The sequence below is a fragment of the Cebus imitator genome, unplaced genomic scaffold, assembly GCF_001604975.1.
Source record: "Cebus imitator isolate Cc_AM_T3 unplaced genomic scaffold, Cebus_imitator-1.0 Scaffold45, whole genome shotgun sequence".
NCBI lineage: Eukaryota > Metazoa > Chordata > Mammalia > Primates > Cebidae > Cebus > Cebus imitator.
In genome coordinates, this window is record NW_016107360.1 from 3,027,289 (window position 1) to 3,054,609 (window position 27,321).

Below are 27,321 nucleotides of genomic sequence, written 5' to 3' on the forward strand. Positions count from 1 at the left end.
TTTTGCTGTAAGTTCACAAAGCATATAAAAAATTAAATGTTCTCTTGAAACACATGTTTTTATTTATTTTTACTTACCCTACTTGTTGGCAGTTGCCCCTGAAACTGGACAGGATGCCATGATAATTTTTTCTAAATGTTGAATGAGAAACATTCAAATTTGGCAGTATGAGAGATTATATATTCTTAAACCTTTCTATGTGAAAATATCTCAAAATGCTGAATTAAATATTAAAATCATCCTTTTAAATGTATGGGTGACTTCTAAAAGATAAAAAAAAAGGAGAGTGAATCCTGAAGCTTTTGACTGCCCTGGGGACATCTATACCAAAATCTCCAAGAATCTGGAGAATCTATACCAAAATCTCTCCAAGAGCTGGAATGTTAATAATCTATTGCATATTGCAAAAGAGGGTCAGAGTCTTAGGCCTAAGTGGAGAAGGGAATTTAATTGGAGACCAGAATAAAGAAAGAGTGACAAAGGGCCAACACTTCGGAAAAGAATAAATAGGAGAAAGGAAAATATTCCTAAATAAAACATCACCTCTATCTTAGCTTTTGCTATCAATAAAGGGAATTTCAAAAGAAAGTTTCACAGAAAGAGAAAGAATGTAAGAGAGAAAGAGAAAAAGGAAGGGAGAGGAAGGCGGGGAGGGGGAGAGTGGGGAGAGGGGAGAGAAGAGGGAAGGAGGGGGAGAGGGGAGAGAAGAGGGAAGAGGAGAGGAAAGGGAAGGGAAGGGAAGGGAAAGGAGAAATAAAAGGAAAAATGCCCTGGCTTTCTTCTCCGTGAGAATTTGTAATAAAGTTTTAAGGTCTGTGTTTATAATATACATGTATAAACAACAACAACAACAACAACAGCAAACTCCACAGCCAGTCCTGCAATATAAGAATTTAAAATAGATCCTGGATGGTTATGTCCCAGATATCCAACAGAAGCAAACAATATCACGCTTTTGAAAGACAGGTATTACTTTCAACCCAGGTGTCTTGGTTCAGGCTGCTATATCAAAGTATAATAAACTGATAGCTTACAAACAACAGAAATTTCTTTCTCACAGTTCTGATTGCTGTAAGTCTGAGATCAGCCTGCTAGCATGATCAGTTCTGGTGAGGACCTTCTGGATTAAACACTGCCAACTTCTACTTGGATCCTTAGAAGGCAACCAGAGAGCTAGAGGACTCTCTGGGGTCCCTTTTGTAAGGGTACTAATCTCATGAGAACTTTGCCTAATCTGGATAAAAGACTGCCAGCTTCTCCTTGGATCCTTAGAAGGCAACAAGAGAGCTGGGGTCCCTTTTGTAAGGGTACTGAGCTCATTCACGAGGACTCTACCTACTTACCAAAGGCCGCCTCTCAATAGCATCACATTGGAGTTTAGAATTTCCACATATAAATTTTGGGTTGTGTTCACAGTCAGTCAGTCCATTGTGCCAAACTTCAAAGATTTTTAACATATAAAGTTACAATGAATATGAGCTCAAACTACTTTACAAATTAAATAAATTAATAAAAATTTAAAAAACAAGAAAATTAAGGCAGCATGAACATAAATCAGCATAAACAACAGAGAGCAAAAGATTTCAAATGTCAGTTATATAAAATAATTATGCTTAAATAAAGGAAGAAAAAACATAAGGAGTTAAAAAGTATAATAATAAGCAATAAGTCAGAAATAGAGCAAAAAAACTAAAGATGTGATCTAGCAGATTAGAGATGTCTGAAGAGGGAAAGTCTGGAAGATAGCTCTGAATCAAAAATATACATAATGCAGGACAGAGAGAGAGAGATGGAAAATATGAAAGAAAAGAGATCAAGGAAACATTTACAGACAATTATCCACCTCATCTATTTGAAATTTCAAAATAAGATAATAGAGTAAATAAACATTATATTTCAGCAAATTTAAGAACTGAAAGAAACTCCTGTACAAATGTAACTTAGGATGATATAGAAACCACGTGTACTCATATAATCCCTTAAAATATTCAATCAATAGTTAAAAATCTTCAAAGTGAACGCAAGACCCATATGTTTTCATAGAAGATTTCTCCCCAACATTTTGGGGTCAGGTAATAAAAATAGAGGGTCCCAACCACATCAAAATTCATTATGGTCAATACAGGAGTGGAAAATAACAGATTAACCCCATTCATGAATATAAAAAAAAAATCTTAAAAGAAAGCATTAACAAAACAAATCCAGGTGTGTATTAAAAAGATAATACATTATGACCAAGTTTACTTCATAAATGTAATGATGGCTTCATATTTGAAATATTAATGTAACAACACTATCAAATTATGGGCAAAAGTATATCTGTGTAAAGAATTAATTAGATTAAATTACATTTATAATAAAATGTCTACTTTAGAAATAGAAAGCTTCCCTCTTATACAAAATGAAACCACAGTAAGATGCCATTTTTTTTTACCACCTACTTGGCAAATCATACCAAATGTTGGCAGGGATGTGACCTAACTGGAATTCTCATATATACTGTTTCTGAGAGTGGGGCTTAGTAATAGCTTTTTGGAAATAATGTGGCATTATTTAACAGATTTTAAGACTCAGCAATTCCATTTCACATATGCATATGTGCACCAGAAGAACTGTGTAAGAATGTTCATGGAAACATTATTTGTAATGCCAAAAAAAAAAAAGAAAAAATCTGGAATTTGGTGATAAGAAGAAAACAAACTCTGTGTCAATAGAAGAAGGGGTAAATAACCTCTCTTGACATAAAATGGCCTACTAGACAGCCAAAAAACTATAGCTGCAGACATCAACATAGACAAGCTAACAAAATACACGAAAAAATCAAATTGCAAATGTAGAAAAACATTTTTATAAAGTTCAAAAACAAGCAAATTAAACAAAGGAAAACAATGAAATTATAAACTCAGGATCCTGATCTCCCAGAAGGAGGAGGATAGCTGCTATCAGAGAGAGGCACATGAATGTTTAAAAAATGTTGCTAACATAATTTTCCTTAAGTTGGAAGGTGGAAAAGCAGACATTTGTCAAATTATTATTTTTTATAACATGTATAGATGTTACTCATATTTTGCATTTATCAAATGTTTCATAATAAAATAATGCTTATAGAAATATAATTTAATAGACTTTATATTACATTATATATGTAAATAATTATATTAGATAATTTAAATTTGTAGTAATTTGATATTAATTTCGGATATAGAAAACTTTCCATGATAAAGGCCAATGATGGAGACAGGAAGCATATGGCAAGCAAATAGAACAGTTTGCCTTGTTAACACTGGCTGAATAATATTCAGTTTTTTTATCCAGATACATACAGATTATATTATGAAAAGCAGCACTGTGCACTGGTAAAGAACCAAACAGTGCAAGTCTTGGTTGTGATACTTCCTATCTGTGGGATCTTGGGCTTTGGGTCCCTCGTCTGTAAAATAGAGATAGTAATAGGACCTAATCCATAAAGTTATTGTGATTATTAAATGAGTTCGCACCCAGAAAATGCTTAGTAATGACTTACTTGCAATACATGCTCAATCAGTGTTAGGTTCTAGTGATCATTTTCTCTTGATTTAAAACTTTGAAATGTTCTGTTTGTATTATGGTAGGTTTTGGTCATTTGACGAAGCAATTGATGACATTGGCTGAAGGACGTGTGGTGTTGGCTCTAGAAGGAGGACATGATCTCACAGCCATCTGTGATGCATCAGAAGCCTGTGTAAATGCCCTTCTAGGAAATGAGGTAAAAAAAAAAAAAAGTAAAAATAGAAAAGGGCAGGGGTAAAGAATCAGGGATGTAGGCATGCATATTTTTAAATTTAAAAAAATTCCTCATACTCAGAAAGCTTAACCTTGCTCTTACCATTATGAAATAAGGTAAGGCTTAGATGAGTTTACATGTTCTTATATACTACAGTGTTATTCCCGGTATAGAATCTGTGTAACACTCGCTCCCTTCAATCAGGTTAGCCACAGAGCTCAAAAATAAGAACATTTTGTCCACTGACCCAACTAATGAGCATAGAAACATTGAATAAGAAATAAAACTTTAAAAATTGTCTAGATTTCTTGTGGGATTATGTTATTTCTAGGGGAAAGAAAACTATTTTAAAAATTGGTAAACTATTTTTGTCACCATTTAAGAATTCTATATGCCAAGAGATAGATATTGCCATCTTACAGATGGTGAGAATGAGCCTCAAAAATGTTGAGAAATCCATTCAAAGTCATGCAGTCAGAATGCATTATAAGATCTGAGATATGAACTTGAATCTAAATGGCCAAAGACCGTTCTTTTTTCTCTTACATCACATGGCTACATTGCAACATATTTTCTGACTACTCTGCAGAATTCAGATCCAATTGCTAGGAGGTTCACTTCCAGCTCATGGCACTCATGGCAACATTTTCAACCAATCAGTTGCAATTCAGCAAATACTTCAAAGTTTCTATGTATTCATTAATATTATCAATTAACCTATGTTCTATAGTGATTATATAGTAGTGTTAGGACTATCAGATGCATTTTGCCTTTTATGAATTTTCAATATGATTTTGCTCATTAAACATATACAAAATCTTTTTTAAAATCTATCATTTATATCATTTTTAACTGTAATGCATGTCTTTGCCTGTAGTATTTATGAAACAAAATGTGCCTTTTCTTCTACACATAGAACATATAGTTCTTATTGTCATCATTATCTTACAAATCTGTAGTGTTCCCAAATGATTATTTTTCATATTTATTGAAGTAAAAATGTATGTTGTTAATTTGAAGAAAAAATATGGGAGAGAAAACTTAAGTATTTCTCAAGTACTATATTCTTGTTAATTTTAGACAGCACAATAACCCAAAGGATGTAATTATCTAATGATTAGTATCAACAAAGTACTGCTGTTTCAGATCACACACAGTTCAAGGTGTGTAAAACTTTCTAAAATGTTAAGTGTCTTTCCAAGATTCCTGTAAGCCAATAATGTCAAACAGGATGTTGAGTATTTTTTTTGTGGCGGTAAGGGAGTGCAAGAAATAAATGCTATTTTTATTTTATGAGTTGATGTTGGAATGCTTTTGTGCCCCCCAGATAACATTTTTTTCACATGAATGCCCGTATTCTGAAATCACTTATTTGATTTTAAATATAGAAATATGTTACAGAAGCATATTAATATTTGCATTGATAGGCTTACATCAGATGTGCAGAAAATCAGAATAGGTTGTGGATTTGTGGCTCCGTGGATAATTGACCTGCCCAGAAAGAAATGTTATCTGATTGCAAAAGTTGACTACTTTTCTGCCTATGTGGAAGGAAATTTGGGATTTTACTGGCTTTCTTTGAACACATACATTTCAAAGATTCTGTCTCTATTCTCTTAAAAAATCTTTTGCTCTTAGCCCAGTTCTATTCTTCCAAGGGAACATTTCCAATAACAATAGAGTGATCTCCCATATGATCTCTTTCTTTAAGAAATGATTATGTCTCAGAACAGATTCAGTTGTGTGGAGTTACATGTTCTTAATTTATCCGTGTTTACTGTAAAACAAAGTGTGTTTTGTACCTTGCTGCCATTCTATGCCCTTTTGACAGGGAGAACGCTGGTCATTTTAGTGTATGTGCTTTTTGTGGAGATGAAATAAACTGCTTTTATAGAGCAATTAGTGACATTAAAATTGATGGTAATATGAGAGATTACATATTCTTAAATACTCCCATATGAAAATATCTCAAAATGTTAAATTAGCTATTAAAACCACCCTCTTAAATTTATGGATGACTTCCAAAAAGATAGAAAAAGGAGAGAGAATACTGTAGCTGTTGGCTACCCTGGAGGCATCTGTTTGAAAATCACCAATTATTAAGAGTTTGAACGTTAATAATCTACTACATATTGCAAAAAACAGAGCCTTTGGCCTAAGAAGGAAAAGGAATTTAACTGGAGACCAGAATACAGAAAGAATGACAATAATGTCACCTGATTTAAAGTTTGAGACCTGTGCCTTTTCTCTACATGTTTAGAAAGACCAGATCTGAGACAGAGAAAGGAATAAAGGTATCACTGAACAGTATTAAACCTGACCATGTGAGTGTTTAGATTGCTAAAATTTCCAGTAAGTGCTAACTGAAATGATTATTTTTGGCTATACTGACCATTGAATTTACTAATTAATATGTATGTTATATGGTAAATTTGAGTTAGTTATTATGAAGCCCTAAATACTACCTTGTCCCTTTTGGTTGGTGATCTTCAATTGCATAAACACAATCTAAAATGTGTTCAATATAAACTAAAGGAAGGGAGGTATAAATAGTATATACCTTTCTATATTTTTGCATTAAATTTTCTTGAGAACATAAACAAGAATATAGATTTCCTAGCAGATACTTTAAAGGTAACAAATGAATATGGGATTATTGAATTTTTGAAAGGTAAATATTGTTGTGTCATGTCTATCAGTATATGGAAGAACAAAGCTAAGAAAAAGGAAGATGATTAAAAGTGAAAAATTAAAGAAAAATACAAGCGTGTTGTACATTATAATTCATTTGGAAAAAGGAAATGAAAATATAATACATGAAACACATTGAAGAATGAGTTCTTCTCACTTTCATTGACAATATAATTTATAATCCAAGGCCTGGTTTTCTGTATTTTTTTCCAGGTCAAAGATCCTTATGACTACATTGAAGTTTTAAATTTCATTATTTCAGAAAAGTAATACATAAAGCACACTGCATATAACTCACCATTTTTTAAAAAGTGCATATATGCAGTTTTCAAAGTAGTTTTAAATGGTAAGCTATAGGTAAGAAAATACAAAAGGATGTCTTTCAGATACTGGTTATTGCAATTTCAAATCCCAGTTTCTCTCCAAACCCTTTTTTCAAGTGATTAATAGAGCAATTATAACTCATTATCTGGGATTTCACTTCTACAAATAACAAAATGTAGTAAAGCTTGAACTTAAAACATTGGCAGAGCCCATTTTAGTTTCTCAGCACTGAACACGCAATTGAACTCAAATTAGAAAGGTCAAGAGGCGCCTTTTTGAGGGCCTCTGCTCTTTGTCAGATGTATTTATTCATGTGCAGAGGATTAGAATTCATAAACATTTTGCCAGTTTTTTGAATGCTATTTCTTTCCCTTGTTGTTTTTGGCTAGGCCATGTTAATACAGCAAAATGTTGCTTCTTATGGCTTATTATCATGAAATATATGTATTACATAAACCAAAGTAATTATAAAATCAACAGGAACCATTAGCTCTGTATCTGTGTAGAAACATAGATGGGTACCAAAAAACTTGATTTTTAAAAATTCTAGTTATCTGAGTGTTACACCCAAAACAAGCATTTTCTTCTTTTTAAATATCTTTATCATGAAAATGATCTACTTAGCAAAATATCTCTTAACTATTCTTTTAAGAAATATGTACAAGGTCAGTCAAAATAATACACTATTGGATTAAAACTAATTTGAGCATGGTACAGGAAATTCCTAGGGGCGACTGATTTTGAAGGCATACCAAAAGTCCATTTTTTTTCTTTTTCTTGGCAAAGTTTAGAACTTAGATTTATCATTCCAATCAGTGCATGATGGATATTTTTTATCTTTTTCAATGAAGCACTTAGAAACACCAGCTTGGGGTTTGCAAGAAATTGAAGTGAATATTTAAATGAGAAGAATCATTAGGTTGCTTGGAAAGGCATTAGGGATACTTATGTCAATAGCCACATAGTTTTTAGAATTCATAATAGAAACATCTGTGAGGTTCGCAGAGAATCTGATTTTGGTAACCTGTGTTTGAGCTGATTGGCAAACAGTGTCACAGTTGCTTTAAGGCTAAATTTGCCTACTGTTATGTAAAGCCAATTAGTGGCACCCTGGGTTACTTCCCCTGAAAGAAATTTTCCCAAGAGGTGAGAAAAGCTTTAAGCAGTTGCCATTCCTGTGGAATCTAAAACAAAAACATTGAAAATCTTCAAGCAAGTAAAACAAAGGACAGGATACATAGTAGTAGAAGCCTTGGGTAGTGAGTTGAGAACATGGCCATTAGATCACCTGTCAATACAAAATAAATGATGATTTCTAAGCTTATTAGGGAAAATAAGCAAAGCAAATTGTCATAGATCTGGAAGCTGTGGAGATTATGCTAAAGCCTCTAGTACTTAGAGTTCAGCCTTTACCCTTGGAATGTATAGCATGCTTTGGTTTTCCTCACTCTTTTTAAAATTTGACTTCTGATTTGTTTGTCTCTTCTTTTATTTTTCTTTTCTTTCTTTCCCTCTTTGCCTTCCTCTCTTTCTTCTTCCCTCCCTCACTTCCTTCATCTCTTCCTCCCTTTCTCCCTTCCTCTCTCCACTTTCTTTTTAATAACGGCTATCTCCTGTTGAGTATGCCTAGCTGCTTTCATTTGACTTGAATTTCACAAACAGTGGCTATACTTAGTGATTGTGTTTGTTGATAATCTTTTAAAGATGATGTTTTGCTCTAAAGCTGCTGAAATAGTCTCTTGAATTGACTCTAGTAAGTGTTGACAACCACCTCTGAGGTGAACTCTTGAGATGTTGTTGTCCAAGTTGCTCATCAGGGGTTTGTTTGCATTAGATTCCGAATGGGGAAGTTGTTTTGCCATCTTTTTCATTCTTTAGAGTATGGCTGAGGCTTTGTCCATTGGAGAATTGGTGTGAATCTGGGAAAGCTTACAAGCTCCTAAATAGTTGCCATTCATGAGTAAAGGAAGGAAGAACTGAATACAGGGACAATGTGTGATAGGTCAGAATAATGTTTTTCTATGGTTTTCTTTTAAACTTTGAAGACTCCATATTCTAAAAGAGAATGTATGTATAATCTAAAGAGAGTAAAACCATTTGGGGAAAATATTATTTGAAGATACTTTTCAGTGTAAATATGGCCTATGATGTTGCATTTCTTATATTCAACAAGGCAGAGCCAAACTGATTGTGAATGTTTTTGTTTGTTTATATGTTTTAACAAATGCCAAATGAAGTGGAGTTTGTTTGGATAATTCAAAACTCCATTATATAAATATTTTGTATTGTTTGTCTTTAGGTTTTTCAGAGGGTGTTAAGGAGAATATAGGCCAGGGACCTGGACATTTCATAGGTTATGGTAACCAATAAAGGAAAGAAAGCAGTTCTTTGCTGTGTGAAGCAAACATGGTATGACATTCATTTATTTGTCTATTCATTAGTCTTTTATTGGGCATGTATTTTGTGACCAAAATATCTAATATAAGTAAAATAATCAAAGTGTTTTGGGAATATAACATAGAACCATTGTTTTTAACTATAGAGATGGAGGAATATTTTAATATTTAACACATCTTGAATAAAAAGTCAGAGTGAAATGAGCTCATATAGAAGGAAAAGATTATCACGTAATGGGAAAGCATAGATAAAGACATTAAGACTTCTTGGAATTGTGGATGGCTCTGTTTAGATTTGTTTTATTTTTGGTGGAGGAGAGGTATGTTGAGTAGAATTAAAGTATATACTGAGACTGAATCTATGTGCTGGAATATCATAAGGAATTAGAATTTCTGTGAAAAAATATGGAGGCTTTGAACAAATGAATCCCAAGCTTTGGAATAAAACAACAACGGCAATAAAACAGTCTATTTTTTTTGGAAATGGCAGAAGCTCACAGAAGAAAACAAAGCTTATTGTGAAAGTAACTGTTAGCAATTTTCCCAGATAATCAATAAACAAAATTATACTGTAACCACAGTATACTGAAACTGGCTGTAAATGACTTGTGAAAGCCAATTGTGTGTATCTCTGCTCAAATCTGAGTTCAATAACTTCACATTAGTAGCTTGAAACAGACCGTGGTGGGAATATTTACACCACAGAAATCAGCAAATGCTACAAATTAGGACTACTTCTTGGTCAGTTAGCAGTTAAACATTTACCAGCACACCACTGCTACATAATGTGAAACAGGTCTTGTTAGCAGAAAAGTCAACATTTGGAAAAGAGTATCACACAAAAAATCTCTTAAATAAAACAAACAAAAAAAAGAAAATATTGGAAAACATAAAATTAGCAAATTAAATGAAGAAGAGATTTAAAAGCAAATAGAAGAATACGAGGCACAAAAAATGAAAAAGGGCTTACCAGATTTGACTGTCAAATTTAAACTTACTTGCAGAAATTGGGTCAAGTAAACAAGATTTTTGGCATTTGCTGTGAGCCAATCCTTCTTAATAACAATTGATACCTAAACTACAGAGCTTATGTTGGAAAACTACACATATAGCCCTGAACAGACTTCCCTTCACTGTTGTTAGAACTTTGGTTTGACATGCACTTTTCAACATATATAGTATTTTCCCTACTCTGCTGTTTGGTTCTAACTGTTTTCTCATTATGTTGTATATCTACAAACTTGCCTAATGATTAAGCAAGAATATCAATAGTTGGAATTATCCAACAAATTGCATTCATTATGCTGTTTCCACCATGCCTTCTTTCATTTATTTTCAGGCTTATTTTTAATTACTTAGTTGGTGATTGCCATAGATGTTTAAATATATCATGTACAAACTGTCCATGGTTAAGCATCATGGAAATTATAGTATTCTATTTGGGTTTCATATGGAACAGAGGCATCTTCTCATAGTCTTCCTCCTTTCATTCATTGGCAGATATATTATATAACCTACATTTATCTAAACCATAGTAGTTTTGGATAATATTCAGTTAATAGAACAGTAACTATAGTAATAATCTCAGGGTCTAGCTCACTGGTTTCTCTTATCTTTCTCAAGGAATTCCTTCAGTATCTCATGTGAGCTGATGACCATGACTGTTCCCTTTACCTCTTGATCTTCCCGTTACTATAATAAGGCTTGTTAGACTTATGTCACTGCTGTTGATGAGAGATATTTCTTTATTGCTGTGTTGGCATCACCCTATGTCATCTACATTTAGGGAGGATGCAGGCAGACCCAATACAATCACCCTGATTCCGATTTCCCCCGCAATTTATTTGGTCAAGAATTTTAATGACTCCAAATAAAAGAGGTTATTTGGAGAATGACTCATGAATCACAATATGGATAAAATTATAACCAGATTTACTTACACAATCAAATTAAACATACACAACTAATTGCAGACTTCTCTAAGACAATTATTCAAATGAGAGTTGAGTTTTAACCACCAATCCCCCCTCACTAGGGAATTGATAATAGTTCATTAGCATGGAGAGTCAGATCTGTATCACAATCTACTTTCCTTGTCTTCTTGGTCTTGATCATCATATTCTTCCAAAGTTGTACAACATCTTTGACCCTGACAACTGAACCCTTTTGCATTTTGTCTGAGTCGCTTTTCATGTTGCATGGGGACTTTTAACTACCTTTGTAAGTGAGTTTGTGTCCTTGTATTTAAAAATATAACATGTTTCTCTCATCAAAATATATAAACTCACTTTGTTTCCTAGAAGCACCGTAATATATAGTGGAAAGAACATTAACTCAAGAGCCAGACCTATTTCCCTATTCTCTTATGTCACAGTGCTTATTTTTTTTGGAATTTTTAATTTTTGAAAAATTGTTAATTGTAAAATGTAATACTTATACAAAAAACTGCAAAACATGAATGTTCAGCTCAATGAAATATCACAGAGATTAAATATGTAATGATCAGCCAAGAGAAAGAGTGATGTCAGCATGTCAAAAGACCCCACATTTCCTTTCTAACTAGTATCCCTTTTCTCTTTTCTGAAAGTAACCAATTTTCTGATTTCTAACACTACATTTTAATGTACACCTTTATATCCATGAAATTATAAAATATATAATTCCTTTCTTGCTCATTTTGCTCAACATTATGTTTGTGAGATTTATCCATTTTGTTGCAGCCAGCTATAGTTGATTCATTTTTATTAACAGATAGTGTTCCATACTGTAAAAATAATTTTTAGGAAAATGTCACAATTTATTTACATATTTTACTTTTGACAGATAAAGGGAAATTTGCCAGTTTGGGAGCTATCATATGTAATGTTGCGATGAACATTTTATGTGTGTTTCTTGGTGCACTTGTACCCACATTTTTGTTGAATATATTTCTTCAAGTGGTATTGCTGAATTCTGAAATATGCATGTGTTTAAATTTTGTGGATGGCACCAAACTGTTTTCCATAGTGGTAGTTACAATTTATACTCCTGTCTGTGGCATACAACTGTTTCCATGGTTCTGTATCCTTCCAATACTCTGTATTGTTAGTCTTTTAAAATCTTAGCCATTCTGTTGGATGTGTAGTAGTATATCATCATGGTTTTAATTTGCCCAGATTGCCCAGATACTAATGAGGCAGTTCTTCATCTATTTATTGATCATTTGTAGTTACTGTTTTTTATGTATCTATTAAAGACTTTTGCCCACCTTCATATTGTCTGTTTCCTTACTGATTCAGCAGTTCTTTGTAGGTTCTACTGTTGGTTTCATGTGCAGAAATATCTTGTCTTTTCAGCATCCTTAGAGGTGACCTTCAATAATTGAAGGTAACTTTTTATAGTGGTATAATTTATCAGTCTTTTCCTGTAGAATAAATTCTGTTTGTATTCTATTTAAGTATTCTTTCTGGATTCTCAAAGTCATGAAAAGATTATTTTTATCCTTTCCTTACTCTTCTCTGAAAGGTTTATCTTTTGACTTCAACATTTAGATGCACAGTTCATCCAGCATTGAATTTGTATATGGCATAATATAGAGGTCAGGTTTGTTTGTCTGTTTCAGTGTAAATATACGTACCACTTATAGAAAAGACCATCATTCGTTGTGGCTCAGTGGTGTTAACTTTGTCCATGTATACATGGAGAGTCTATTCTATTTCACAGGTTTCTATCTTTTTATGTGATACTATCAGACTGTCTTACTATTGTAGTTTTATTAAAAGTCTTGATATCTGGTAGAACAGATCTTTCAGTGTGTTTTTATTCTTCAAGACAGTCATGGCTACATTTGAACCCAGTGCATTTTTAAATAAAATTTTAGAATTAGCTTGGGCGGTTGTACAAATCACATGTAAGTGGATATAAATGGGTTTAGTTCACCAATGAAGACAAAGATGACTGCACTGTAATAACAGATGTGTTTATAGGGAAGCTTTCTGTAATATAATTATAAGGAAAGTTTGAATGAAAGAAATGAAAAAAAATTTATCCACAAGAACTAACTGAAGGAAAACTCATACAACTATATTAATACCAGATAAAAATGGACTTTAAGGCAAAACAAAAAAGGGGAAATCAAGATCAAAAGAGATCTTTCATACTGATAAAATATTCTATCAACCGAGAATATAAAACAATTCAAAATTTATGTGTCTAAGACAGCATAAAAACATTAAGCAAAAATAGAAAGAACGAAATAAAAAAATAGCCAAAACTACAATCATAATAACAAATTTCAGCATAATACTCTCAGTAACTGATAAATAATGAAGAAAATAAGCATGAAGGGTGATAAGGAAGATATAAACACTTGATAAACTTGCTATAATTTAAATATATAATGGATCATATATCCCCAAACATGACAGAATATCATTCTTTTCGAGACATTCTTAACATTTTAAAAGATAGACCATATATGGAACATAAAGCAAGTTTCAATACAATTAAATTCATACATAGTATAATTTCTTACCACAATAAATTTAAACTAAAATCAGTATTAAAAGGTAAGTAGAAAATCTTACATATTTTGAGATTTCAGATATACTCTAATTCATGTGTCCAAATAAATCACAATGAAAAATTAAAAGTTTTCTGAAATAAAGCATTATGAAAATATAAAATGTGAAAACTTGTGTGATATATAAAGCTGAACTTAGAGAAACATATAGTTTTAAATGTACATGTCAGGAAATAAGAAAGCTTAAAAATAATATTGAAAGCACACATGTCATGAAATTAGAGAATCAAAGCAACAAATTAAATGCAAAGAAACCAAAGGAAATAGAAATAATAAAATAGAAAAGAAGCATATATTATAAGATTTTTAGAGTCAAAGGTTGATTCTTTGAAATAAGTAATAAAAGTGATCAGACTCTAGTAAGACCGATCAACAAAGAGAAAGCATGCATGTCCTACACTGGGAAAGAAAAGGGGACTTTTATAAATTTTAACCTTATTAAAAAGATGACAAGAAAATATTAAAAACAACTTTATGTAAACAATTTGAAAATTTATGAAATGGAATATTTGAAATTGAAAAAATATAAGAAAAATACAGCCTTGCAAGACTGTATAAACATACAGAAAATTTGAATAGTTCTTTAATTACTAACGAAATTGAGTTTTTAAAATTAAATTTACCAAAACCCATATAGTTTCACCAGGGAATTCTACCCGGAATTTTAGAAAAAAATAATACCAATCACAAATAGTTTCAGAATAAAGGAGTGGAGGGTAGGAAGAATATATCACAACTAATTTTTTGAGGCCTGTGTAATACTGACACCAAAAACTTAAGAGACTATTACAAGAAAGGAATATTAGGAGAATCTTTCTCATAGTCATAGTAGTTAAAACCCTAAAGAAAATATTAGCGGTTCATCAACATCTTAAATGTTCATAAAATTAGGTTTACGCTAGAAATATATTAACTTTCCAAACTAATCATTATAATTCATCACATTAAGACAATGAAGAAGAAATATAACTATTTCAACAGATGTTTTAAAAGCAGCTGATAAATTACTCAATCAAAATGAACAATTTTTACAAATAAAAATAAAAGACATATCATATTTAACTTGGTAAAGGATATCTACAAAATATTCTACAGTATGCATTAGGTTTAAAGGTGAAATATAGAAATTATTCTTTTAAATCATAAACAAGACAAAGATACTCTTACTGCTTCATTTCAACATTATTCAGGGAATCCTAGGCAGAGAAATATGGTAAGAAAAAGAAAAAAGTATTAGTATTGGAGAAAAATAAATCTTTCACTATTTACAGATGATATGTAATAGAGTGTGAAGAAAATCTATTAAAATGTTTATTTAAATTATGATTTAATATATAAATTTAACAAGGTTGATAATTAAAAATCAACGAAAATGTAAAACTCAAAAGGTTTAGTAAAAATTATATATCTATATAACTGTCATAACTATAGGAAACAAAATTTAAGAATATACTGTTTTTATGTAATCATTTACCCTTAAGGGAAACTGAGTGAAGAGTATATGGTAATTCTGTACAATGTTTGAAACTTTCTGTAAATATAAAATTTATTCAAAAAACATTTTAATACTGTTCATTTCACATGTATATTTTTGTCTCCCCACCATTTCCATGCCTGACCACTACTATACTATGTCTTATCATAATATCCCATACATACTTAAAAGCAAGCAAAGGGTGGAGTTCCATCTTTAAAAACTGAACATACATTCTGGACAGCACATTCTTGGCCATGAAACCTGGACAACATTTATCAGACATGGTATGGAAAGTTCTCACTCTGTATTACAAAAAGGACAGCTAGATATCAAATGACACAGAAATGAAATAAGACAAGTTTTCTAACAAGCCGTTTAAATGATTTTCTTAAAGAGACTTCTTGCTCCACTGCCAGAGATCTTGAATAGCCTCCTGGTCAGTCATCAGGAAGCTGTTCTTCACATAATTGATGAGCTTGGTTTCCAATTTGGGAAGAGAATCACCTTTTTCTATACTTGCTTGAATTTTTGCTTTAATGTTTTCTACAGAACTAGGTCCTTTTAGCATTTTAGGAGTTTTTTCTCTCCTGTTTTTCGAATGATTCCTTACCTTTTGGTCTTGATGTTGGTGGGTTTGAGTCTTTTCCATTCTGGTTTGATTTTTGTACATTTTGGCAGGAGTATCTTGTATAGATTTCTTCACTGGGCTTTTTGTTCAGCTTCCTCACCTTCATGATCATCCTTATCTTCATCTTCATCATCATCTTCATTAGCAGCAAGTTTTACTTTTTTCTGTGGAAGCTCACTACCACCTCTAGGGACAGATCACTTTCCAGATATACTTAAGAGCTTCATATTCTCCTTCTCTTCATCTTCTGACTCTGCATCTTCCTCCACAGCTACTAAGTGCTGTCCACTCATATGCACTTGCCCTGAACCACGCTTCAACCATAAGCATAGGTATTGATATTTCAAAGCCCGTGATGGAAACTGTTGGCTGTACAGATATTTCCAACGTTGCCAGTGTTACTTTTAATTGGACTGCCTTTATATTTCAAATTGCTTCTGCTTCAACAATGTGCAATTCATTGTATGTACCGACTCCTAAACTGACCATTCTTAAAGAAAACCGGTGCTCATTTTCATCATTATCCGCATTAAAGTGATAATCTTTGTTAGATTTAGTTCATAATTGAAAAGATATTTCTGAGGCCTCAGGGGGCTCATGACCATGTCCGTCGAATATTCCATGGGGTTGTGGCATACACTTAGGTGGGAGAGAAGACAAATGGAGATAAATGACTCCTGCTCTAGAGAACAAGCACACAGGACAGAATCACACCAGGACTGAAGTTTTAAACATTAAATTATAAATATACATATTATATATATATATATATATATATAATATATATATATAGTATAAGTATATACACATACATAATTTACAAAAACTGATAACAAATACGTAGAATACATCTATCTGAGAATATGACCATATTCATAAAATTGTAAAATATTTTTAGAGAAGTTAACAAACATGTAAGTTAATTAAATAATATGTATATGGATTAGAGGTCTAAATATTGGGATGATCCCACTTCTCCTCAAATTGGGCTAAAGATTAATTTCAGTGCGTTTCAAAATCTCTTTCCATTTTATAGTCAGGCTATTATTTTTTCTTCCTGCTCAATTGGAAGCAGCCTTTTTCTCTTCTAATTATTGGCATGGCTATTCTGCCTCTGCTTACCCTGGGTCTTTGTTTCTTTTCCATTTCCCTGCATTTCTGATCTACAGAAATATCTGCCTACATGTCGGGAAACCCTGCCAATGCATGGGAGAGAATAATTGTCTGGAAATTATACAAGGGCAGTACACCTTAGAAAACAAAATGAATTATCATTGCTGTTCTGATTCTTCGTCTTAAAACCATACCCTGATTACAGCAGCCAACCAAAAGGAAGAACCCATTTTATTTTGGCTTGTTAACTATGGAGAGCAGAACAAAGGTCATCTCTTCATGTTTTTTCTTCAATTAACCCTCCATTTGTTCAACATTTTAAAAATGTCTTTCCTATGCAGTCTCCATCTTTGGCTTTAAATGGCTCACAACGAAGTAGAGAATTGGAAAAAATGACTTATTACCACATAATGTATTTAGCAAATAAGAGGATTTGTGGGGAAATGGGTCATAGGAGTAGAAGAAATTTGCTCTGGTAGAGAATTTGAGGAGCAGGCAATATTTGTGCTGGTCCTTGAATGCTTGGTAAAGTTTTACCAGTTCAAAGAAGAATGAAGAAAAGATAATAAAAAGGGAACAGAATAAAGGTACAGAAATATTAAGACACTTGGGAATTAAAAAATATTTGGGAAACATCAAAACATAACAAAAACACTAACAAGACTAATAGATCCTTTGCTTTCTTGATGTATACATCCATCCTTATACACCTGTTACGTTTGCAAAGGCTTTGTTTAGATTCTTTTGTTCTGTTCTGAATCATGCAAATGAAAAAAATCAGTGAGCTGTTTTTCATGTCTCATCAGTACAGCATAAATTTTAAAACTCTTAACATCTCCTCCAAGAATATCCTTCACCCATTTCTACAGATGAACTGTAGGCAACTAAAATGATTTTTGATGATTTAACTGATCTGATTCTAAAGAACCTGGAAATTACTTATAAGATGATAATGGCCACAATTTTATGGACTTTTATGGTGTTTCAAAGTAGCTATGATACTTAGAATGAGTATGGTGTATGCAACTTAACAAACATCTGAACCATGTCATTACATTATCACAACTTTCTGAAAATGCTGTAGAAAAATAAACTTCCCTGTCACTGATCCTGAAAATCTGTGTAAAGAATTGCTGTGAGTAATGCTTGTGATTAAGCTTGAGATATAATTAAGCTGGATGGGAGCTTTAAGTGTCAAGAGATTGTGTTAAAGTTATCTAGTGTATTCTCGATAATTATCATGGAGTTATAAGATACACTAGATGACTTAACAGTATTGCTTGACAAAGATGGCATGATGGGTGTGTACTGTTTTCTACATTTGCATGTGCTTTATCTTTCTGTAACTTTTTGCATGCAAAAATTGTCTTGTTTGCATAAATTACTTCCTTGTTTATCTTTTAATAATTTTTATAATGCTGATTTGCCTCAGTACCCAATGTTTTTGTTGTATCTAATCTCCTAAATTAAATACATGGCAAAACTTTACCACCTATTTTTATTTTCTACTCCAAATTTATTTTAAAATGAATATTTATTTTAGTTATTAAATTATGAATATTGACCAACACTCATACATATTTATTAAGTGGATGCTTCAGTCAGATATTGTTAGTGCTTATAATTGTGAGGGATTAAATAAATAACCCTCTGGAAAAGACAACCCAATTCTGTGGTCCCTCCATATAAGATTTTAATTTTATAAAAACAGACTGTAAATACCACTTGCCTTTTGCCAGTGGAGATAATATCATCCATTTCATAGCTAACAGAGAAAAAATAAAGAACCTACATTGTGAATTTTCTGAATTCAGCTTTGTCCGTATGTATACACTTAAAATGAAACAAATTGGAGCAATTTACTGAAGGTTAAATCCTCTAAATGACATTCAACTAAAACATGCAGGGAAATGGTTTGGGAGGTTTAAATGATCAATTTAATTGCCTTAATTCTCTGGATTGCTTTTTAAAGTAGACACAACTCTTTTGCCTCTAACTGAAGATTCTAAATTGGGGGTTTAGGGGTGTTTGTATTTTACTGAGTCACTTATGCTTTCTATATAACCCCAGTCTTTAAAATAGCCCAGACCTCAGTGTGCAAGAGTTCAGAAGTTAGATGTTTGATCTGCCTATAGCTTTCTTTCCAGAAGCCAGCACCGTTCAATTTGTCAGCATTTTTACCCCGAAGTCACAGGGAGGCTTTTTGAAGAGCTAAATATGCTGATATCGCCTCATGCTTTTGTTCTTAAATATTGGAATATAGACAGTCATTTCAAGATGTTTTATTAGTAAAACCTACCTGGTTTCTATTAAAATTATTTTCTCTAAGCTCCAAGAAAGGAGCGAAAAATTATTTATGAGCAAAGCAGCTCACTCAACCTTGTCTAATGCATAAGAATTTTCCAAGTAAACTTCAGTTTATGATTCAGTAGTTCCTCTGAGTTGAGAGAGTGTTACTAGACTAACAAATTCTTGAAGATACAATTTGAAATACCAGATTTTTTAAATGATTTTAACAAATTTTAAGAGTTTATTTCAGAACCTTGCACTGCCACTGAGCAGTGATAATGATTTTTTTTTCCCTCTCACCAAACCGTATTGCAAATAAACCTTTTGATGTTTTAAAGGTTTTTCTTTGGCAGCTAAGAAAAACACTCTGGAGAGTTATAGTTAGTGAATTTACCCATGTATAAATATCCCTGAGCTACTCTGTTATCCTATGACATCTGGAATAAAGGTGCTATTGTTTTAGATTTCATGATTGAAGAATAGAATAATCAATTCAGAGAGACCCTGAGGGAAAGATTCACTCACATATGCTGTGGAAACTTGTAATCCCTATGTTTTTTTTAGTTTTTCTTACAGATGAAGAGACATAGATGAGTTCATGCTTTGATACATCTAGTGACATCGCTTTCCATTCACACCAAGTTATAGTTTGATCACCAGTTCATATTTGAGATGATTAACCTTAACATTTCTAGGAAAGCTACTTTTTTGTTAATCCTTTTGTTACTATTATTTTATTTGCTTTTTGGGTCACAATAGCTGGACAACTATTTTATTTGCAAGGGCCCTAGCCATGCACTTTCTGCTGTAACATGCCAAGCTAATCGCCACAGCATTCTGAGGGATGCATTATCAGACTTAGGTCTGACAATTAGGCTCCATAAATTATTGAAAGCTTCTCTTCATTACTTGCAAAACAGTGTTTGCTGAGCTTCTCCATGAAAAATTAGTGTAATTCCAGAAGATCATGATAGATTTGCAAGGTAGGAATTTGGGTTGTGCTTACACACAGACATCTGCATAGTTATGAATAAAATAGAAGTTAAATGAAACTGTACAATTACTTTACATTTGGTTATTTGAACCTTTTCTCTACTACTTTCTTCAATGGCCTTTGAATAACAGCAGCTGTGTCTCCTGGCTTTCTCTCGTGAAGTATCCAAATGTGTAAGGTGGTTAGATGTAAAACCACTGCAAAAGTATGGATAATAGACTGCCCACTTTCTGTCTATAGCAACTTCCCTGAGGTTTTGTTTGCAGGGCCCAGCTGCGTATACAGACATGATGGAATTTGGTTTGTCAGGAACCTACAAAAATTACAGAAATAACTCAGATTTATAATGAATAATACACAGACGTGCACCTGCTTCAGGGACTTCATAGATTAGTCTTGCGACCAATAGAAAAGCCCCTTGGAATTCAATTACATGGATGTAAAACAGTTATTTTCTGGCTACACTTTTAGAACTAATATCAGCAAAATGTTAACTAGTTCTTGGAGCAAGCTTTTCCTGAGGATTAGGTTGTTTCAATTTGCTTTGCTTCTGTGAGACTTACTGTAAAGTCATAATATTCTGCTCATATTATTATCTACTCTTCTTGCAGCTGGAGCCACTTGCAGAAGATGTTCTCCACCAAAGCCCGAATATGAATGCTGTTATTTCTTTACAGAAGATCATTGAAATTCAACGTATGTCTTTAAAGTTTCTTTAAAAATTTGAATTGGGTAAAACTAACAAAAATTACATTGAGAATTAGAGTACAAATAAACACTTCTTTAGAGATAATTTGCACATAGGTTCTTATGTATTGTGTTACTGTGTTGCTCTTAATGCAGCACTCTTATTTTACACTAATGACATAGAGACTCTAGATTTAGAATCTTGTTTTTTTAATATATTTCAGACATTTGGATTTTTTAAATATTATAACCACTAAGCATTTACCCAGAACCATGAAGTAAATGCAGAAATTGTGATTTTTATAACCCAATCTTAACGAAATTTAGTTATCTCCTAATGATGTTGGAATTCAGCAATCATTTACTGATTTATATGTGTCAGGAAAGGAAAAAAATTAATGAGAAAACCTCTGTATGGAAAAATCCAACTTAACAAAGTAGGGTTAAGTCATAGACTTTTTAGACCATCCAATTCCCTTCACACACATACATACACACACATGCACATGGGCACACAAACATGTTGATATCAAGCCAAAATTAATATGAAGATCAGCATGAAGAGAAAATCCAAAGGGTAAAATTAGATGTCAAGGAGAATTAGGAAAACCTTTAGGTTTGCTACTGTCCTGTAGAAGCATTTATTAAGTGCCACCTTAAGAAGCCACTTTCCAGCTCCCTCTGGGGTCATTGCCTTTGCTTGTTCAGTAGCAGCTTAGAGATATGGGTTGACTGGAGTTAAATTATCCATTTATCAAACAATGTGAATGTTTACAAATCAGCCATACGGGAAGTAAAGGTAATTCTCCACTTAATCTCACTCATGCTGGGATTGAGCGCCATATGTACTCAACAAACATTTATTGACTACATGTCATAACTAAAATAAACTATGAATTTCAAAGACTTTTAGGGAACAGAAAAATAAACATTCAAATGCTGGGGTGCACTATTCAAGCCTCTGACATAAGCCTAAAGTAAAGGAACTAACAGAGACAAAGAAGAGAAGGCAGGAGGTGGTTTCATAAGCTGGAGAAGAAAATCCTGTCATTGTCTTGTCTTTGTCTCGTTTCCACTGGGGCTAGATAAAGAGGGTCTATTACGTGTCATTGTAGGTTTCAAAGCAAGGAATCTTGAAGTCATCTTCAATAGCATTCTCCTTTTCATCCACGTGCAATCCAATGTCCCCTTTCAGGTCATTAATAGAATGAAAATATCTCAGTCTTTATACATATTATTATCTTTTTCTGAGCATTGTTTAGCCATTATATACACAAAGTGTTAAAATTGATTGGTCCCATGTATATTCTGAGCATATTACTTCAATAGGGATTTTTGAGTTCTTATTACATGTTGATCAATTACCAACGCACAGAGGTGATGAAGAGGAATAAGGTAGAGTTTCTGTATCAAGGTGCTTACAGTCCAGTGAGTGAGAGACAAACTAGTAAATAATTCCAATACAATATTCACAGAGTACACTGAGGTCATGGAGAAGGGATGGTCTTTTTCTTCATTCCCTTTCAACTGGAGGTGAGAGGGACTGGAAAGTAAGGAAGGCTGCTTGACAGCTATATAGCCTAAGCTTGGTTCTTAAGGGCTGAACAGCATGTTGAATAACTGAAGAAAGAGTGAAAATGCTTTGAAAGGAACAACAGAAATGAAGCACTCTATTTCTACGGAGGTATGAAAAGTCATAATTTCTGTACATCTTTATAAACTCTATTGTTGCCTTTGTATTGTATCTAATTTCCTAGTAATGACTTTCTGCTGCATAGTTTTTTTCCTTTTACCACTAATGTCTTCAAGTGACCTTTGCAGTCTTCTCTAGCCAAACAAACCTGTTTGATTCTCAAAAAAGACTCACTCTCTATCGAAAGTTGCTGTAGGAATATCCTGCCACTAAGGATTGTCAATTCCACTCTTCTGCCCCAAACTGCATTTTACACCACCCAACACTGACCACTTGACTGTGAAATCCATTTCCTTCTAAACTTTTATTGAGTACCCTACCCAGCTTGGAGCATTATTGCTGATACAATAATGCCATAGTTTCTCAAGATAAATATGTTGTTCATTGGTATATTTAATTTTAATGTTCCTCTTATTTGAATTTTATTTATTTAAATGTCTGTTAGTTCTGGTTCCTAAATTTGAGGATATTCATCAGGAGGACAGGAATCATATTGTTTTGTCACTAGATGAACCTCCAGGAAGCACTGGCAGCAGATTTGAGGTGCATGGGAGGCTGGGAATGAAAAGCAGGTGGATTTGAGTAGGTAGGACTTGAATAATTCTTCAAGACCATAAATAACAAAGGCCATAAGCAACCAGAGCTCCTCCTTCTGAGTCATGGATATATGGTGTAGTGGGCACTGTTTTTGGTATACCCAGAAACAGTGCACTCCTCACATCTACTCAAAAGGAGTCTGGTTTTATTCATGAATCTTTGTTACCAGATACCATGCAACTCAGGGGAAGTTCGCTTAGCTCCAACTCCAGGGGAGCTGTTTTTGTCTAAGTCAGTCAACCCACTTAACAGTGATTGGTTAAGAAATGGGTACATGACCCAATTCAGGCCAATGAAAATCAGGACCAGCTTTATGGGCATTTAGCCTGCATGGTCACATACGTCCCACGCATAGAAGGGCCCCATCCTTAGTGTAAGGCTCTTGCTATTGCTGCCTTAAAATTTTTACTGAGTTTTAAAGAAGCAGTCCACATTTTCATTTTGTATCAGGTCCTACAAATAATGTAGGCAGTCCTGATGAAAGTCAAGGTGATGGTGACACTAAAAAACATTTACCAGGAAGGAATGATAGTAGCATCACCACAAGGACAACTTAAATGTCAGTTGAGAGGGATCTGGATAGTGGGTTGAGGTTGTAAAAAGAAAGAAAACACAAGATAGGAAAGCAATCTCTCATTTGAGAAATGGCATGAATATTGGTAGAGAGGAAGTGTTTCAGCCCTGCAGCTTTGACGCCTGTGTGGTGCATTTTTATGTGGTTATAATTGCATGTCTTTGGGGCCACTCTCCTAGACTAAAGGAACAGAAAAGAGCCCTCTGATGTCCACTGAGCAATAAAATGGAGGGTGTATTTCAGAGTCTCAAACTTCATAATGGCTTGGGAAATTTAAATTATGGGCTCCCTGCTTAGGAAACAGGGCTTGATTTCCTGTTTTACATCCCATGCTTCCATTGCACCTGCTCTTTTGGTACTCCAGGACCCTAACTGTGTTCTTCATTTCCCCTTTGGCAGAGAAAGTGGTAGGGACAGGTTACATAATTTGTGAGACCCAGCTCAAAATGAAACTGTGTAAACTCTTCCTTGTTAAAAAATATTAGTAATTTCTAGAGGGTGACAGCAAAGTGCTGAACCAAGCATAGGGTCTTTCTGAGAGTGGGGCACTTCACAACTGCACAGGTTACCTGTTATGAAGCCAGCCCTGAAGGTAGTCTTTGTTCAATGGGAGCACTTCCGCTTCACATCTGTCTCTGAGTGTCACACAAGTGCCTCCTTTCAACTTTGGGGAGTGTTCAGATTTCAGCCCACCTCCTAGCCCAGGTTCTGAAGGGTTCTTTTGTGCTGCGGTTTAGAATGACAGTATCAGAAAACTATGTTACTGTTGAGAAGCAGGCCTTGTAGTGTGTGGGAAACATTCAGGCAAGTTTCTAGATAGCGTTATCCCAAGGCACATGGCAAGATGCTGACAGGTCTCCTGTTAATTTCTTTTTGAGAGCTGAGACTCCCAGCTGAGGGTATGCAGGTGCTGGAGACTGTGATTAGCATTGGCTCCTTGCCTGGCCACATGTATATGAATATTTTCCAACAGGATCATTTATGTTGTCCTGTCCTTGTTTATGTTGCTCATCTAGCTGAGGAGAAAAGGCCTTACAAGGCCACAGCAGGGGAACCATTTCTCCTGACAGGTGAAGACCCTTCCTGACAGGAGAGGGTTTGGTTCCATCTTAAGATGATAAATGGCATACAAGGGTCAACTGTCTTTGAGATGACAAAATGGAAAAAAGTTTCATATTGTTCCTTAAGAAATTAAAAATAGAACTACCATATGATTCAGCCATCTCACTTTCTGAAGACTTATCAAAATGAATTTAAATTAGAATCTCAAGGAGATGTTAGCACTCCCATGTACGTTGTGGCACTATTTACCATAGCCAAGAGATGGGAGCAACCTAAGTGTCCATCAGTGGATGTGTGGGTAAAGAAAATGTTGTATAGAAATAAAATAGAATATTATTCAAACCTCCAAAAGGAAATTCTGCAATACCTGGTAACTTAGCATAATATCTTTTGATGGCAGAGATTATATCTGCTGTGTTCCTGTTTGTTTTTAATTGCCATGTCTTTTGCACAGTCTGGTATGTACTAGGTGCTCCGCAAATGTGTGTTGAATGAATGACTCAGCTAGTCTTTCAATGTTTTCCACATTTTATTTTCTAAGCCTGGATTGATTTTTGGTAACCAACCTCACATATTTATACTCCTTGGCACACTCATGCAGAATGAGGGATTAAGAAGACCAAGCAAAATACACGAGAGCCCATTTATTCTCCTTCCTTCACAGCCCACAAGGATGAGTCATTCCTAAGTTAGAAAGAATATGGATTATTTTTCTGAGTTGTCATTTCCTTGGGTAAGCTTAGGGTGACAATTCTCAGAGCTGGATCTAGCACTTGGCTTGCTGGCTGGCTATAATAATCAAGTGATGCCAGTAACGAGTCAGCCCAGAGTGAGATAAAGAACTCTCATATGGATGTTTCCTTTCCTGAAACGCACCCTGCTGATTTACTGTGTGTATGCACCATTGAATTCTTTCATTCTTCTGCATGGCATGAGAGCACCAGGGTTCTCAAATACCACTCTTTATACCAGTGCTGGCCCATTGTAACATTTTCACTGATAGGAGAGGAGGAATCATGAAGTGAGTTTTCCATAAAACTAAAATTATTTAGTTTGAAAGACTATAATTTTAACTTCTAAAAATGTATAATGATTGATATTGATGAAACCCCAAAATATGAGAAACACAAGAATAGAGCCATAGTTTCCTTTCATTTGTTTAAATTTCTTAGTGAAAAGAGTATTCCTTTTAAGTGTCAACCAATTTCATAGACTTCTTGAATGATAATAATGATAATCATAGTATCTTTTGTTTTGTGGATTAAGGAAATGCATATGTGCACAAGAATTTGAGGATTCTTTTACAGTTTTGCTCCAAGCCTCCAGTGGTTTGCCTCTAATAAGTTGAAAAACACCGGTGTGGAAGATTTTAAAATGAGATTAATTCCAATGTAATCCTGTCTTCAGCTCACCAACCATGTGACAATGAGCAAGCCACTTGTCTGAGGAATTTCACCAAGAATGGCATGGCACGTCATTGGAATTGCTTTTCTAATTTGGTGCTACTATGGCAACAAAGTGGCAAATAGGCAGAAAAATCCTAAAAGAACAGTAGAAATTTTCCCCCGTAACCCCTTTCAATCTTCCCCCAATTTAGGTATTCTCCCGTATTTAGTGAATTGAGGTCTTTTTCGAATTTCTTATTATGTTAACCAAGGCAAAATGGTGGCACAGGCAAGAATAAGGAATGGACAGTACTTACAATTTCACCGTATGTTCTTGTCAATATGTTTTACATAAATAGAGGAGCGATTTCCATGTTTCTTGTATATAAAATTTGTGAGTATTACTAATCCTCTATGGTTTAAAACACACACACACACACACACACACACACACACACACACACACACACAGTATTATTTAGGGTAATAAGAAATGAATTTATAGTCCTCAGAAATTATCCAACTTTTGAGGACATTTTGAAAAGGGACATGATTTCTTTTGTTCAAGCAGAATGTTACAAGTAACTATGTAATTGACTAAAGCATAGTCAGTTATCTGCACAGTTCCACACCAGCAATGTGCAGAGCACACTCTTACACATTCTAGAAAAGTAAGAATGAAATCACATTTTTCCTGGGAGATGTAATAGACAAATATCTTTGTCACCTACTCCTTGTCAGAACTGTGCTTGATTTATGTTTTCTATATGTGTTTTTGAGTGAATGCCTTCTTCTTTCTCCTCCTCTTCCCCTATGTTATTGTTATTCTTTACTCTTATTCTTCCTCCTCTTTCTATTATTATTACTATTATTATTATTATATCTGTAGTCCTGGAAACTATTCTTAGAAGTAACAACTGATACTAGGAAAGAACAAAGGATTGCTGATTTTGTTGATTTTACTTTTTTTTTTCCATTTATTTATTTTATTGCATTTTAGGTTTTGGGGTACATGTGAAGAACATGCAAGATTGTTGCATAGGTACACACATGGCAGTATGATTTGCTGCCTGCCTCCCCATCACCT

At 33.8% G+C, this 27,321-nt stretch overlaps 1 protein-coding gene and 1 pseudogene across 1 annotated transcript in view; one reads left to right on the forward strand and one right to left on the reverse strand.

Moving 5' to 3' along the window:
- Positions 1-27,321, forward strand: part of HDAC9 (histone deacetylase 9) — a 900,368-nt gene that overhangs the window by 832,075 nt on the left and 40,972 nt on the right. Inside the window, exons 25-26 of the mRNA XM_037737895.1 lie at positions 3,612-3,745; positions 20,848-20,932. Coding sequence (XP_037593823.1) covers positions 3,612-3,745; positions 20,848-20,932 — 219 coding nt within the window. The remainder of the gene's footprint in view (positions 1-3,611; positions 3,746-20,847; positions 20,933-27,321) is intronic.
- LOC119470937 lies at positions 15,601-16,463 on the reverse strand (annotated as a pseudogene).